Source organism: Podarcis filfolensis, assembly GCF_964270895.1.
Source record: "Podarcis filfolensis genome assembly, chromosome: 16".
Taxonomy (NCBI): domain Eukaryota; kingdom Metazoa; phylum Chordata; class Lepidosauria; order Squamata; family Lacertidae; genus Podarcis; species Podarcis filfolensis.
Window position 1 is genome coordinate 27033037 of NC_139620.1, and position 16126 is coordinate 27049162.

A 16126-nucleotide genomic window follows, 5' to 3' on the forward strand; every position below is an offset into this window, starting at 1 on the left:
AGCAAGAAGAAGCTGGCAGCGGCGGCAGGTTAGGGGGCGCAAATTACTTGCCTTGCCCCGGGTTAGGGGGCGCAAATTACTTGCCTTGCCCCGGGTGCTGACAACCCATGCTACGCCGCTGGTCCTTCAGGTTAAGAACAGACCTCCGGAATGAATTAAGTACTTAACCCGAGCTACCACTGTACTTTGCTTCTTGGGTGATCTCCATACAGACCCCTGCAGTTCCCAGCAGGGCCTAGCCTTTGCAATGACAACTTCGCACCACCCTGTAAACCTCTTTTGGCAAATTGATGCAGCCCAGCTGCACCTTCCCTGCCACCTTCCCACAGCGGAAGCAGGATACTGGGGCAGGGAGGGGAATGGAATCATCAGGAGAAGTCTCGCTTACCACAATGAAGGGGAACACCATTCCTATCGAGAAGAATCCGATCCAGTTTAAGACTCCACTGATCACGTAGGAAGACGACCGGGAGGACTGGTCGAAGATCTCCATCCTCACAGACGCCCCGGCCCCGGCTGCGGAGGGAGGAACCAAAGGTCAGGGCTGCTCCTGCTGCCACCACTAGGCTAGAAAATGATGCTGCAAAGAGCACCCGAGGGAGCCTCTCCCACCGTCTCCGATGCCCCAGCAGTGGCCAAGTGGCTTGGAACAGACGCTGTACTCTTCGTGACACTCAGAACGTGGCAAGTGAAAATATGGCGCTGTTGTTGGTGATGGAGATGAAGGTGTTGGGCCCGGGGGGGAGTGAGGGGAACTGGGGGTGGGGGAGTGGGGTGAGACCGGCAGTGGGTGGCTCATCAGCTGGCACGACCCCCAAGCCCTGCCCTCCAAGCGTGGGCTTCTGTCTTCCTGAGGTTACAGCTGCTGAGCTCCAGATTCCAGCCTTTTCCATAGAATTGTAGAATTGGGACCACGAGTGTCATCTTTTCCAACCCCCTGCAATGCAGGAATCTTTTGCCCAACTTGGGTCTCGAACCCACAACTCTGACATTAAGAGCCTCATGCTCTACCGACTGAGCTCTACATCACGAGCCATCTTTTTTTCATGACCGTGTTGCCTCTAGGGGGAATGTGGGGGACGCACTTGTGGATGGGGGAGGCTCTTATGCCAAAGGGGGGTTGGGGTGACCTCCTTTTGCCTACCCAGCCTCAATGTCAGAGGCTGGACTGAGGAGGAACGGTGGGAGCCGCCCCCCATTTTCTGCACCTTCCTGGTGGGAGGAAGACGGTATTGATTTAGAACAGTGGTTTGTAGAGGGACATCGTCCAGAGGGGAAAAGCTGGGAAATGCTGGGTGAGGAGCAGCTAGAAGAGCAAACACCAGGAGAGAGACAGCTGGCAGATTCCATGTCCTTGGAAAGCATTCCTGACCCCCGCCCCCTTTGCCTAAGACTAGACGGGCTTTGAGAGTGATAGAACAGAAAGCGCAGCGGCAACAAGCTCAGATTACCAGACGTAATGAGGTAGATTAATGGGGATGGAAGGGGTAAACCTTAACTGGGAGCAACACCATTTCTAGAGCGATATGCATTCCTTTGTACCTCGATGTGATTATTAAAGAAACTAACTGGTAAGAACGTTCCTTTCGTCTGATCTGCTCATTTACTGCCACCGGGGGAGGGATCCAATTCCCCGAAGCCTGACACTCAGCTGGGGAAAGTTCCATATGTTTGGTGGGCTGTAGCTAAGCTGCAGGGAAGCCCCCATGCACCAGGACCCATAGCCAAAGGAACCCAGGGGCAAAGTTCCCAGCTCTGCAAGTGGAGAGGCTGATCCTGCACTGCGCTGGATGCTCCACTGGAACTCACTCAGTTTCTTGTGCAAAGGCGCAGCTACAGCCAGGATTGGACGTCCTCCCCAATTTCCTGGGCCCACTCAGGCAGCCTAGGGAGCCTCAGCATGACATTGGCTTCTTTCTTTCTTTCTTTCTTTCTTTCTTTCTTTCTTTCTTTCTTTCTTTCTTTCTTCCTTCCTTCCTTCCTTCCTTCCTTCCTTCCTCCCTTCCTCCCTTCCTCCCTCCCTCCCTTGCCCCCCAATCACTGCTGAGTGCAATCAATCGGTTGAGCAGCAGCAAAGCCAAAGCAGAACCACCTGGATACAATCCGTTTGCTGCAATTTTATGTTCTAGTGCAAAGAGACAACCCACAATATATTACAGTCTATGAGAAGATCAATAGATTCTGGACAAATCTCATGACTGCACAGCTAATTTTAAACAACACTAAAGCTAGATGATAATGATAACAAATAATAAGCTGCAGAATGTGAAGTTAAATGTTTAGGATGAATTGGCAGCTCACAGTAGCCTGAGAAATAGTCTTGTGCTTCACCAAGAATTTCTGAAACCTTGATTGGCTCGATGCCCTAAAACTGCAAGTGAAGCCAGATTTGAATAATCTTTCAGGGCACTTTGCTTATTTGTTCCCCTACTGCCATGCTATCAAATGAAATCAAAGAGCACACTGATTATTATTTTTAAAAGTTAATCAGTCAGTTTTTACTCCACAAATTTCTCGAGGGATGAGTGCCTCACTTTGAGAGCTTTGAGTGGGAAAACTGCCTATCGATATGAACAAGTGCCCCATCACTGACCTGGGCCGGCTCCAAAACAGATCACAAAGCAGAATATCAGGGCAAGGCTGCAGTAGGGCATCCAGGAGAAGGAATGCTGCAATGAAAGCACGTTTTCATTTGTGAGAGTTGAGGTTCCCCCTGGGCGCAGGCATAGCTGTCAACTTACAGATTTGAAAATAAGGGACCAGCAGCCTCGAAAATAAGGGATCAGCAGCCAAAATAAGGGATTTTCCGAACACAGGTATGTTCGACTTCTGAGCCAAAGGCAGAAAGCCCAGCCAGCAGCCAAACGAAGCCTCGAGCGGTGGTTCCCACAGCGCAGCAACCCGGCAAAGGGGATGCAGCAAGGAAAACCACCGTCACCTCTCCGCTGGGAAGCGCTGAGCAGAGGCGAGTCCCCAGGCGACGCGGCCGATTTGATCAGCACAAGGCATGCAAGCTCCACCCCCCAATCGTTCTTAGACTCCTTATTGGGTGAGCAACGCAGCCAAGCACCACAGTTGGAGCCTCCCTCCTCCCTGGCCGGCAGGGAGGGAGGGAGAGGAGCTGCTTCCTTTGAAACCTGGGAAATTTAAGGGACATCATCAATAAGGGACAGCAGCGGGACACGGCGCTGGGATAAGGGACTTTCCCACCAAATAAGGGACGGTTGACAGCTATGGGCGCAGATTGCAGGGCTGTGTGGGCCTCTCGCCTTTCCTTAGGTGCAGCTGAGATGCTTGATACACACAGAAACACACCCTTGGTGAATCTGGCTTTTCGTGAGGCATCTGGGCTCCTGACCACCAACCTCTGGGCTCAGATCCTGTGGGCTCCCGGCCACCAACCTAGTTCTTACAGCAGTCCCAGCCTCACCCTCCCCGACTCTGAGCCAGGCGCTGGGGTCACTTGCAGCCTAGTTTGGTCAGAGACTGACCGCTGGCCACATCTTAGGTGAGGGGCTGACAGGGAAACACCCTGACCCCCATTTTTTTTTGGCTTCTTACCTGCAAGGAGATGGTCAGCATGACAGCAGCCAGCACTGTGGCCATCAGTCCATAACCTCCCCAGAGCAGTACTCTTCTTCCGAAACGCTCAATGACGACACTCTGGGGACAGAAAGGACACAGAGGGCTGTGCAGTGGCTCCGGGGTGTTCCACGAAGCCCCGGTTCAGGCCAGCAGGGGGCAAATGCGGGCAATTGCCAGGGCCCGCTACTCCTAGCACAATTCAAAGTGTTGGTGCTGACCTTTAAAGCCCTAAACGGCCTCGGTCCAGTATACCTGAAGGAGCGTCTCCACCCCCATCGTTCTACCCGGACACTGAGGTCCAGCCCCAAGGGCCTTCTGGCAGTTCCCTCACTGCGAGAAGCCAAGTTACAGGGAACCAGGCAGAGGGCCTTCTCGGTAGTGGCTCCCTCCCTGTGGAACGCCCTCCCACCAGATGTCAAAGAGAACAACAACTACCAGACTTTTAGAAGACATCTGAAGGCAGCTCTCTTTAGGGAAGCTATTAATGTTTGATGTATTACAGTATTTTAATATTTTTTGGAAGCTGCCCAGAGTGGCTGGGGAAGCCCAGCCAGATGGGCGGGGTATAAATAATAATAAATTATTATTATTATTATTATTATTATTATTATTATTATTATTATTACTACTACTACTACTACTAGCACTGGTCTCCTGAGGAGCTTTTTTGGGAGAGGCCTGGCAGGAGTGCTTGGGCTCCACATCTGGACTTGGTCGGCCTAGGTCTGATATCAGTTTCCCCACAGTGCAATTCCCTGCGACATGCCTATCCTTGAGGGCCAGATTGAGAGACCTGGGGGGCCAGGTTCACCCCGCCCCCATGCCTGGGGTTCCAAAGGGGGCGGCTCTCCCCAAGAACCCTCACTCACACAGAAGACGGCAGAGAGAAGCTCGCTGAGGCTGATCCCCAAAGACAAGGCCGGGATGTGGTCGTTGTCGAAACCAACCGTCTGCAGGACTTCAAACGTGTAGCTGTAAATCTGGAGAGGGGGGGACACGTTGAGAAGGGGGTCCATCAGGGGAACCAACTCTACCTGTAGAGAGCCTTCTGGGGAGGGAAGGAGGAGGGTCAGTGGTGGTCCCTGGACACCTCTGGCCTCATCCTCACTCATGTAGGAAGGGAAGTTAATTTGTCAATCAAGTGACGGTGTTTGGGACAAGTTTTGGGAGAAAGCAGGACTTCCGCAGAGAGAAAATGAACAGTTGAGGAGGAGCTAACGTGGGACTCAGCTTCATTAGTTCAAAAACGGCATTTTGAATGCATTATAATAAATACGCAACACCAGATGGCAATAGTGAAGAGAGCAAAAAAATTATTTGCGATTTTCCATAGTGTTTCCCCCCCCTTTGTTATACAGTGGAACCTCAGTTTTCGAACACAATCAGTTCCATAAGTCTGTTTGACTTCAGAAATGTTCGAAAACCGAAAATCAAAGGGCTGTTGGCAAAATGAATGGTGAAAATGGAAAAACGCGCCGAGGAAGCCATTTGACTTCTGAGGCGTGTTCGAAAACGGAAGCATTCACTTCTAGGTTTTCGGCATTCAGCTTCCGAATCGTTCGGCAGCCAAGACATTTGAAAACTGAGGTTCTCCCCTTGTGTGTAGATCCAGCCCTGGGCTTTATCAAATTGCTGCTAGGGCTTATCCACACGTAGCTTTTGCCTTACCCAGAGGTTCGCATTAGCCCAAACTTTAAATAGTGAAAATGCACTATTTAAAGCTGAATTGGAGCAAACATTAATTTGTGTTTTCCATGGGTTGATGTTTGCTGCAATTGAGCTTTAAAGATCGGGGTTTTTTTTGGGGGGGGGGAAGCCCTGGAAGAATAAAAGTGCACTTAGACACAGAGGTTTAAATTGAGGACCATGTTTGGAAAGAGTGGAGAAGAGGTAAATGTTGATAAGTAATCAGTGGGCAAAAGTTATCAGAAGGCACCTCTCTAGGGGCAGGTCTGTGTCTGAGTGGGAATTTGGTCCCTGCGCTTTCCCTTCCAAAAATCCCCTCATTTTACCACTGAATTGGAGCAAATGAACATAGGGTTTCGGCGAATTGCTGTTTGTTCCTGTGGCGCTGTGGGTTAAACCACAGAGCCTAGGACTTGACAATCAGAAGGTCGGCAGTTCGAATCCCCGTGACAGGGTGAGCTCCCGTTGCTCGGTCCCTGCTCCTGCCAACCTAGCAGTTCAAAAGCACGTCAAAGTGCAAGTAGACAAATAGGTACCGCTCCGGCGGGAAGGTAAACGGCGTTTCCGTGCGCTGCTCTGGTTCGCGAGAAGCGGCTTAGTCATGCTGGCCACATGACCCGGAAGCTGTACGCTGGCTCCCTCGGCCAATAAAGCGAGATGAGCGCCACAACCCCAGAGTCCTCAGCGACTGGACCTAATGGTCAGGGGTCCCTTTACCTTTACCCTGTTCAGCGGTAAAACACAGGTTTTCCTGGGGGGAAGCACCAGGGAAAAAATGAACACCCCAGTCGAACCCAATCCTGAAAAGCCCAATCCTGTGCCTGGAAAGTACAGAGGAAAGGTACGTGTGGATGAGCCCTTAATCTGAAGCAGCTCATCTCATTGGGGAGAAATATCTCAATTTAAATATTTGGATCCCTCCCCCAGCTCCCTTTCTCTGAGCTCGTTCTTCCACACAACAACATGCATGTGAAACTCAACTGTGTGGATGCCAGTCAGCTGTAGGGTCACAGCCAACAGGAAAAGGATATACAGCTGCCGGCGCAGGGCCGGATCCTTCATCACTTCCAAGACACTCTTGGTGCTCCACAAGACAGACTGCTGCTTCCTCAGGTCGTCCAGCTCCACCTGGTGAGGCCCTCGTCCCCAGAGGGTCTTCATGGCTGTGAAGGCAGAGAAAACAGAGGCCCTCACACCATTCTTCCCACTGTGTGGGAGCCAGGCGACACACGGGGAAAGGCTCTAGCTACAACAGAAGGAGCGTCTCCACCCCCATCATTCAGCCTGGACACTGAGGTCCAGCGCCAAGGGCCTGCTGGCGGTTCCCTCGCTATGAGAAGCCAAGTTACAGGGAACCAGGCAGAGGGCCTTCTCGGTAGTGGCACCCGCCCTGTGGAACGCCCTCCTACCAGATGTCAAGGAAATAAAAAACGATCTGGCTTTTAGAGGACATCTGAAGGCAGCCCTGTTTAGGGAAGTTTTTAATGTTTAGTGTTTTATTGTGTTTTTAATATTCTGTTGGGAGCCGCCAAGGCCAGATGGATGGGGTATAAATAACTATTATTATTATTATTATTATTATTATTATTATTATTATTATTATTATTACTATGCTACATCCCGCAGGAGAAGGCAAATAAAATAAAGTTAAGGAACAGGGATGTGGAGGCAATCTGACTCAGAAAACATGTTTTGCGGCCACATGTAAGTTGTACACACCCTGAAAATGAAGGGAAAACCCACTCCTCAATTATCTCCAAGGGCAGTGGGGGGGGGGAGTGTCTGTGACTCAACTCCGCCCCCCCCCCAGCATCTGACTATCATGTGGCACAGCCAACATGCCAGATAAAATAATTAAATACAGTCAATGGGATGAAGATCTCTTTTGAAACCCGTGAAGTTCCTTGTACCCAAGTATGCTTGAGGGAGGCTATTCTGTAATTTAACCATTTCTAGCTGCTTAGAGAGCACCCAGTTACCTTTTCGGCATCCTTCCTCATCCCCTTTGCTCAGGAACAGGTGAGGTGGGGACTCGGGGAAGAAGGGCAGAGTCAGCAGCTGGAGCAAGGCAGTCACGCCGTGGGAGGCCAGCAGCAGCGGCCACAGCGAAGCGTTTCCTAGGAGCTCTCTGGGAAAAGCAAACCAGAAGACATCCATCCCTTCAGAAAGCCAGGAGGGGCTTTGTGTGCCAGTACAAAGGAGCAGCAAAACCTGGAGTGGTTTAAAACCAGGAGTGCATGTGGCACTGGCGCTAGCCAATGCGGGCTGGTGATTGAACTAGCATGTGCTGGCTGTCATCTGAGGTTGGGGCAGGGTTCTCAGAAGACCCCTCTGAGAGAGAGAGAGAGAGACTTTGTTGTTGGGTTGGGATAGGAAGCACCCGAACAGGTAGATAAGCAGGATCCTACCTTTGCCCCATCACCTGACCCAGGACTTTCCCCAGGCTCCAGAAGATGGAGGAAGTTGAATTTGCAAATCCACGGAGCTTCTTGGGGGAAATTTCCCCGACATACTGAGGGTGGAGAAGGACACAGATACCTGGACGTGAAAGCAGAGAGAGAAAGAGACTTTTAGCATTGAAAGGTAAAGGGACCCCTGACCAATAGGTCCAGTCATGGCTGACTCTGGGGTTGCGGCGCTCATCTCGCTTTATTGGCCGAGGGAGCTGGCATACAGCTTCCGGGTCATGTGGCCAGCATGACTAAGCCGCTTCTGGCAAACCAGAGCAGCGCACGGAAACGGCGTCTACCTTCCCGCCAGAGCGGTACCTATTTATCTACTTGCACTCTGACGTGCATTCAAACTGCTAGGTTGGCAGGAGCAGGGACCGAGCAACGGGAGCTCACCACGTCACAGGGATTCAAACTGCCGACCTTCTGATCGGCAAGTCCTAGGCTCTGTGGTTTAACCCACAGCGCCACCCGCGTCCCTACTTTTAGCATTGCAGGACCCCCAAAACATTTGGGAAAAGTTGTCCAGAAGAAGCTGCCTTATACCAAACCAGGCCATCAGTCCACCTAGTTCAATATTGTCTACACACTGACTGGCAGTGCTCTCTCCAGGGTTTCAGACATTTTGAATTGTGATGACTTCACTGAATTGAATCAATTGTTTCGTTGGATTTTTGCTGCTGCTATTGGTTTTATTTACATATTGCTGGGTTTGATATTATGGCGACGGCGATGCTTGTTGCTTTTAACGCTGCTGAGATTATTGTTGAGCCGCTCGGAGCTCAACGTCTGTTGTTGGAAAAGCAGGATGCAAACCTCAAATTACCTGGAGATACCGCTGGGGGATTGAACCTGGGACCTTCTGCAAACAAGGCAAGGGCGCTACCACTGAGCAACGCCCTTTCCCATGTGGAATTCCTGCTGATCAAACCTATCCCTGGGAAAGCTGGCCACGACTGGCACCCTGGGGCAGGACGAGGAGAAACTGGAGGCAAGTGGAGTAAAAGGTAATTGTAAGGGACCCCTGGACGGTTAAGTCCAGTCAAAGGTGACTATGGGGTTGCGGCACACATCTTGCTTTCAGGCTGAGGGAGCCGGTGTTTGTCCACAGACAGCTTTCCGGGTCATGTGGCCAGCAGGACTAAACTGCTTCTGGTGCAACGGGACACCATGACAGAAACCAGAGCGCACAGAAATGCCGTTTACCTTCCCGCCACAAAGACACCTGTTTACAGTGGTACCTCAGGTTAAGAACTTAATTCGTTCTGGAGGTCCATACTTAACCTGAAACTGTTCTTAACCTGAAGCACCACTTTAGCTAATGGGGCCGCCTGCTGCCGCCACGTAGCCAGAGCACGATTTCTGTTCTCATCCTGAAGCAAAGTTCTTAACCCGAGGTACTGTTTCTGGGTTAGCGGAATCTGTAACCTGAAGCGTCTGTAACCTGAAGCATATGTAACCCGAGGTACCACTGTATCTACTTGCACTTTGACGTGCTTTCGAACTGCTAGGTTGGCAGGAGCTGGGACAGAGCAACTGGAGCTCACTCCGTGGCGGGGATTCGAACCACTGACCTTCTGATCGGCAAGCCCAAGAGGCTCAGTGGTTTAGACCACAGCGCCACCCGTGTGGGGACCTGGAAGTGGAGGGGAAGAGGCTACAGTTCCAGGGGTTGCGCTGAAGCAAGGGACTGAGACTTGGGAGCAGGCTGGTCCCCTTTTCCCACAGTTCTTCACTCAGGTGGTAGCTCAGACGAACCCAGCCCTGCCAGTGAGCCCAGAGCAGCTGGAAGGAGGACAGCACTTACTGGTGCTGATGCCACACAGGAAGCGACCTGCCAGGATCAGCTCAAAGGAGTTGGCCACCTTGCTGAAGCCCATGAGGACAGCCCCCGACAGCATGATGAAGTTGGTGCCCAAGAGGCATTTCTTTCTGTTGGCACAAGGATGGAGGAAACTGTGAGTGGCAGCGGTGTCATGGAATTCTACTCACTATTGATCCAGAGCAGATTCTAATGTATAGTGAGCAGAGTAAAAACTTAAACAACTGCTGCGCGTATTCTGTTATCTAAAAAGTGGAAAACCCAAGAATTACCAACGATAGAAGAATAGCAGATGAAGATGATGGATTTTTCGGAGCTAGCCGACCTAACCAGAAGAGTCCGCGACCAGAAGGAGGAGGAGTATCAGGAAGAATGGACAAAATTCAATGATTACTTAGTTAAACATGTTAAACTAAATTAACTGAAAACAGCTTGCAGATACTTAATTGGCTTAGGATTTTATTTATGTTAAGTGTCAAATTAGTATGTTTAATTTCATAATGTGAAGATCTAAGGATGTTAATGTTTAAGCTAAATTTTATAAGAACTGTGATTTGGAAAACCGTTAAAAGGATATGCAATGAAATTCAACCAAGGGGAAGCGAGGAAGTCACTTAACAATGTTAATAAGTGTAATTTTCAATAAGGCTATGATTTATGTTTGTTTATCTTATGTGTTTGTTTATAATGTGAAAACCAATAAAAAATTTTTTGAAGAAAAAAAACAACTTAAACACATTGTGGGATTCCTCCAAAATAGACCAGAGGCGATGAAAAATTCATCCAGCAGAGATTTACCGTATTTTTCGCCCTATAGGGCGCACTGGCCCATAGGGCGCACCTAGTTTGGGGGGGGGAACCCCAGAACAGGCTGCTATCCACAAGCCTAGGGAGCCCGGGAAGTCGCGCCGGGCTCCCAAGGCTTGCGGATAGCTTCCTGAAGCCTGCATTCACCCCATAGGACACGCACACATTTCCCCTTCATTTTTGGAGGGGAAAAAGTGTGTCCTATAGGGCAAAAAATACGGTACTGCTACTGAAGGCAAATGAGCATAATGGTCACAAATCCAGTAAGTTCAGGATTGGCAGTGTCCATAAGAAATCCAGTTTCAGCAGACTTAACTTAAACTTACAATAAGTCTAAGCATACTATATACGGAGCACCACACAAGAAGAGCAGAAAAAATTGCATGCCTTTGTGCCACAATGAGAGAAGGACAGGTGGCTTCTCCTGTGTTAGATCCTGCCAGAGCAGCAGCTGCACAACACACACATCCATTGCGGAATTCAGCCATCAGAAACAGTGTCTGGGCGGAAATTGCTGATACGTCCAGGAAAATCCAGACATATGGCAACCAATGTCGGAAGTGTAGATTTTGGTGAAATTCCTTAAACGTAGCTCAATTTTTAATTTTTTTTTTAGATTTTGCAAAACTAAAACTAACAAACAAACAAAGGCTCAACAACTTTGTGTCTGGATTTTCACATTTTGAAATATGGCAACCCTAATATACATCATACATGCCATAGCCTGCCTGGTAATTTTTGCGGCTCCCCTGGGCTTGCACCCCCAGTGGGGGCCGGTTTCACGAACCCCTAAGAACGACTCAGGTGTTCTGCAACTACGATGCACACAGGTGCTTTGCTGGAATTTCCCTTTACTTTTTCAGCAGGAAGAATTCCTGTCCTGGCCACTAGTTGCAAGAACATTCTGACCAGGACAGCCCACCTCTGGTCAGCTGACAACTGGGATGCGCTTTGGACCTTCACTCTGGAGCCTTGAAGGCCCAATCCTTTTCCCAGCAAAGCCCTGGCCAGCTCATTCCCAGCACACCATTTTGTGGCTCGAACCAGCTTTCCAGGAGCAGCTTGTTTCACACTTATACCTACTTCCCGAACTTTGTTGTAAAGTACCCGCTGGCCATAGTGCCCAGGAGGCCCCCTAGGGAAAAGATGGACACAATCGAGGCCCAGAATAATGTGAGGCTTTCAGGGTGGACGGGCATCCCGGACCGCTCCAGCCAGCTCTCATTGATGAATGTTTTCACGTGCTGCAAAAAGAAGAAATCCCGTTAACCAGAAGTTGCTGTGAAAAGCCAGTAGTTTGGGAGGTGGGGGGAGCTGAACAAGAAGCAAATGGGGAAAGTATGGCCTGCAATAATATAAGATCACACATCTAGTCATTGCATGGAGGGAAAAGTCAACTCCTGCAGTCAAACGGATTTGTTCATTGTGATGCTTGACCAAAGCTGGTGTGGGGCTACCTGGGTCCCATTCTTTGCCCCCCTTTCACGCTCCTCTTCAGGGTATGGAGCAGAGTTTCCCAAACTTGGGTCACTAGCTGTTTTTGGACTACAACTCCCATCATCCCTAACTAGCAGGACCAGTGGCCAGGGATGATGGTAATTGTAGTCCAAAACCAACTAGAGACCCATTGGTCTGGAGTAAGAATATCTGTGTCTGAGCAGATTACGCTAGTAGGTCTGCATGAAGTTCTATAAGGAGGATTATGTGAAATATTGCAAGGAAGACTATGAAGAGAACTATAAGTTAATGCTAATTAAAAGTAATAGAGAAATTAAGAAATGCAAAATAAGTGATAAAGAACGAAAAATCTTCAGAGGTTGTTGATGGAAGTCTAAAATATTGTATAAGATAAGAATTTATGTTAAATGATTGTTGGAAATGATATGTTAAAAAATCAGTAAAAATGTGTGTGTGTATGTGTATGAATATCTGTGTCTGTTATGGGACGCGGGTGGCGCTGTGGGTTAAACCACAGAGCCTAGGACTTGCCACAGAGCCTAGGTCGGTGGTTCGAATCCCCGCGACGGGGTGAGCTCCTGTTGCTCGGTCTCTGCTCCTGCCAACCTAGCAGTTCGAAAGCACATCAAAGTGCAAGTAGATAAATAGGTACCGTTCCGGCGGGAAGGTAAATGGCGTTTCCGTGCGCTGCTCTGGCTCGCCAGAAGAGGGTTAGTCATGCTGGCCACATGACCCGAAAGCTGTACACCGGCTCCCTCGGCCAATAAAGCGAGATGAGCGCCGCAACCCCAGAGTCGGTCACGACTGGACCTAATGGTCAGGGGTCCCTTTACCTTTTACTGTGTCTGTTTTTTGGGAGACTGGCAAAGGCGGCACCTTGGAGGAGCAATTCTGGGGGAGCCTCTCTTGCAGCTTCCACCAACCACCGGAAGAGCTTTCCCCTTTGCTGCTTACCACAGAGGTGTAGGTGATCATGGACCCTTGAAAGCCACCCTGGAGGGACCCACCAATTCCTAGGACGAGCATCATGAGGAGGAGCCTCTGGTGCTGAACCTGGGGAGACACAGACATCCATCCTCAACACTCCTCAGGGCAGAAAAATAAACCAGACCTGAGCATAAACTGCAGGGGGTGGGGATTGGGGGTGGTGTGGGGTGACTCACCCAGTGCAAGGAAGGGCTTTGCAGCACAATCTTGACAGCCCATGATTCACCACATTAAATGGGAAGGTGAAAGAGAGCAAATATCTAGGTGAGAATTCATTCTAAACTCCAGTTTATCATGTGATGCATTTGGAATGGAGACAGAAAAATGATCTACTGAGAACTGGGCAAACAGCCTTTTGACTTTGTCCTCACCTATAATCTGCGGAGTTGTGATTTTTACAAAGTTGTCCTGTGATGGAAATGTCATGGTGGGGGGGGGATTGGTGCACCCCCAAGTCTTTCACAGAAGTGGTCAAAGCAGGTGCTTTAAGAATGCAGGAAGTGGGGGGCAGACTCACCCCTAGCTTGCCAGGAGGTCCTATTCTGACATTAGACACATTTCTCCCCAAGATGGGCAAAATATATTTGAGTTCACACATCGGTGCTACCTTCAAAAATGAACAAACTAGAGAACTTGTATGTGATCTGAAAGTTCTTAGAATGGACCCTGCTCCAGTGAGTGTTGATTAAAGGTGGAACATGAATAAACTAATAATAAAAAATTAAATTTCTTATTTATACCCCGCCCATCTGGCTGGGTTTCCCCAGCCACCAAGCCAGCCAACCCCTCGAACCTCACTCACCAAGTCCCAAAGGGAGCTGCTGCCCATCTCTGCTGGAGAGGCCTTCCTCCGGGTCCCTCCTCTGCTGCTGGCTGCCGCTGCTACCTCACTAGGTGGGCGGACGGCCCCTGGTGTTCCTCTTTCTTCATCCTATTTGGTTTGGCCAGCCACCAAACGGCCCGAGGTTAATGTTTGATCCCGCGTGTTATGGCACTTGATTCGTTTCAGAGCACTGGATTAAACTGCAAATTGGCCGGCTGCGCTCGGACCAATCCAAGAGAGGGGTGAGGCTTCTTGGCCTGAGAATGTGTTGGGCAGCCCATGCACGGCGGGGGTGGGGTGGGGTGGGAGTGTCCAGGTATCCCTCTGAGCACTGACACTTTACTGTCCTTTGATGCTGTTTTAGTATTGCAACAACGCCTGCCTTCCTTCCTTCCTTCCTTCCTTCCTTCCTTCCTTCCTTCCTTCCTTCCTTCCTTCCAATTCAATTTTACACTATACATTTGAATTCAAACATTAATCATCACCATCAACATTTAGGATTCCCTGAATCATTGGTCTTCCCTCCACCCCTACATGGTTTCCATTATCAAACTTTTCCCACTGCGTCGTATATTTTCTCTATTTTTCTTAAAGCAATCCATTTTTACCTTAGTTTTTAATATGTTACAAGCGTTACTCAAATCCTGCCAAAGTTTTTAGTTGTTTACAGTGTTCTCTTAAGTAAATTGTAACCCCCCCCCCAATTCCTTATTAAACTTTCTATCTTCCAGGTTTTTTATTTTCCCAGTCATTTTTGCCATTTCGGCATAGTCCAACATCTTCATCAACTATTCGTCTCTGGTCAGGACTTTATCTTCTTTCCATCTCAACAAAGCCTATTTTCTGAGGTAACCAATAGCACCACCTGTAGTGTCTGTGATTCAGCATCCACAGAATAGGAAGGTGTATCAGGTTTTTATTTCCTTTTTTTACAATGCCCCAACTAATCAGAATCTACTTTGTAATGCACAGAATCATTAGTGAGATAGAAACAGTCTCTATGTACATTTTTGATTGACTACCTCTTACATCAGAGGTGGAACTTCCCTTGTCGCTGGCCCAAACAAGAATCCATTTCCATGAAGAAGACACTTTTTACTTGTCTCAAATTCCCATAAATGTGGGGCATCCCCTCAGCTCATTTGTCTCCTTGGAACCATCCATCTGGGTGACCAAATATAATCTCCCTCTCCCCAAACCTCTATTCTGCATGGAACTCTGCACATGCTCTGAAACCCTAGACTCTACTCAAACAGGGGAAATGCAACTAGCTATGGTAGATTGAGCAACTCCTCTGCTTCTACTTAGATACCACCCCATGTTTTGTGAAGTTGGAGATACGATGGATTGGGAAAGCTGGGAACAAGCAGGTCTATATAGACTCCCGGAACTTTAATGGAAATGGTTCTCCCCTATGTAAAGAACAGATTTTGGCTATTCCCAATATAACTTGGTCATGGTTTCATTTCACTCTATTGTTTTTCTGTTAAAGCCATGCATTCGGGCAGACCGAGAGTTGACCGCTTTAGAACAACTTATGGTCAATGTTCCTGCTACGTCAAACGATGTAGAATCAACTATGTGCAAAATATTAATTGAGATAGAATTTGGTCATCTTATGGACACAAAATTTCCCAGCAAAATGGTTCCCAGCGAAATAATCTCTAATGGAACATGCTTGGCGGGGGATTCTCTTTTTAAATATTCAAATATTCAATAAACCATTTCCATTCTTTTATATAAGTTTTTTTGTTATATTGATTTCATATTTTTCTGGTAAGTTTTGCCATTTCTGCATCTTCCATAAGTTTTGTATCCATTCTTCCTTTATTGGGACTTCTGCTTCTTTCCATTTTTGGGCAAGTAACATTCTTGTCTCGCCAGGCACATGCCTGCTGGCTCAGAGAGAACGTTTGACTAAAACCCATTACAAAAAACACGCACTGCAGTACCAAAGTCACGTTTAATTATCCACAAAAAATTATGAACAAAACCTCTGTTAGGAAAACACAGTCAGTTGAGGAAAGAAAACCTGTTGAATCAGCCTCCGTAATCCCCAGCACAGATCAAATATCCATATTTCAGTGAGCCTGCAAGTCAGAGCAAAGGGTGGAGGAGGAGAAACACTGGCAGAAAGATTTCTCCTATTGAGGATGCTACCACACCTTAGACCATGGGTAGGCAACCTAAGGCCCAGGGACCGGATCTGGCCCAATCGCCTTCTAAATCCAGCATGTGGACGGTCTGGGAATCAGCGTGTTTTTACATGAGTAGAATGTGTGCTTTTATTTAAAATGCATCTCTGGGTTATTTGTGGGGCCTGCCTGGTGTTTTTACATGAGTGGAATGTGTGCTTTTACAGTGGTACCTCGGGTTACGTATGCTTCAGGTTACATACGCTTCAGGTTACAGACTCCACTAACCCAGAAATATTACCTCGGGTTAAGAACTTTGCTTCAGGATGAGAACAGAAATCGTGCTCCGGCGGCACGGCAGCAGCAGGAGGAG

General features: G+C 48.6%; 1 protein-coding gene across 1 annotated transcript in view; it reads right to left on the reverse strand.

Annotated features, from left to right (window-relative positions):
- LOC310750917 (uncharacterized protein) overlaps positions 1-13757 on the reverse strand; it is a 33702-nt gene extending 19945 nt beyond the window's left edge. The window contains 11 exon segments of the mRNA XM_083589315.1: positions 389-516; positions 2594-2669; positions 3562-3663; positions 4455-4565; positions 6253-6434; positions 7251-7399; positions 7680-7809; positions 9529-9653; positions 11434-11594; positions 12763-12861; positions 13598-13757. Of these exon segments, the coding sequence (XP_083445441.1) occupies positions 389-516; positions 2594-2669; positions 3562-3663; positions 4455-4565; positions 6253-6434; positions 7251-7399; positions 7680-7809; positions 9529-9653; positions 11434-11594; positions 12763-12861; positions 13598-13624 (1290 nt within the window). The 5' untranslated portion in view covers positions 13625-13757.
- Positions 13758-16126: the final 2369 nt, after the last annotated feature.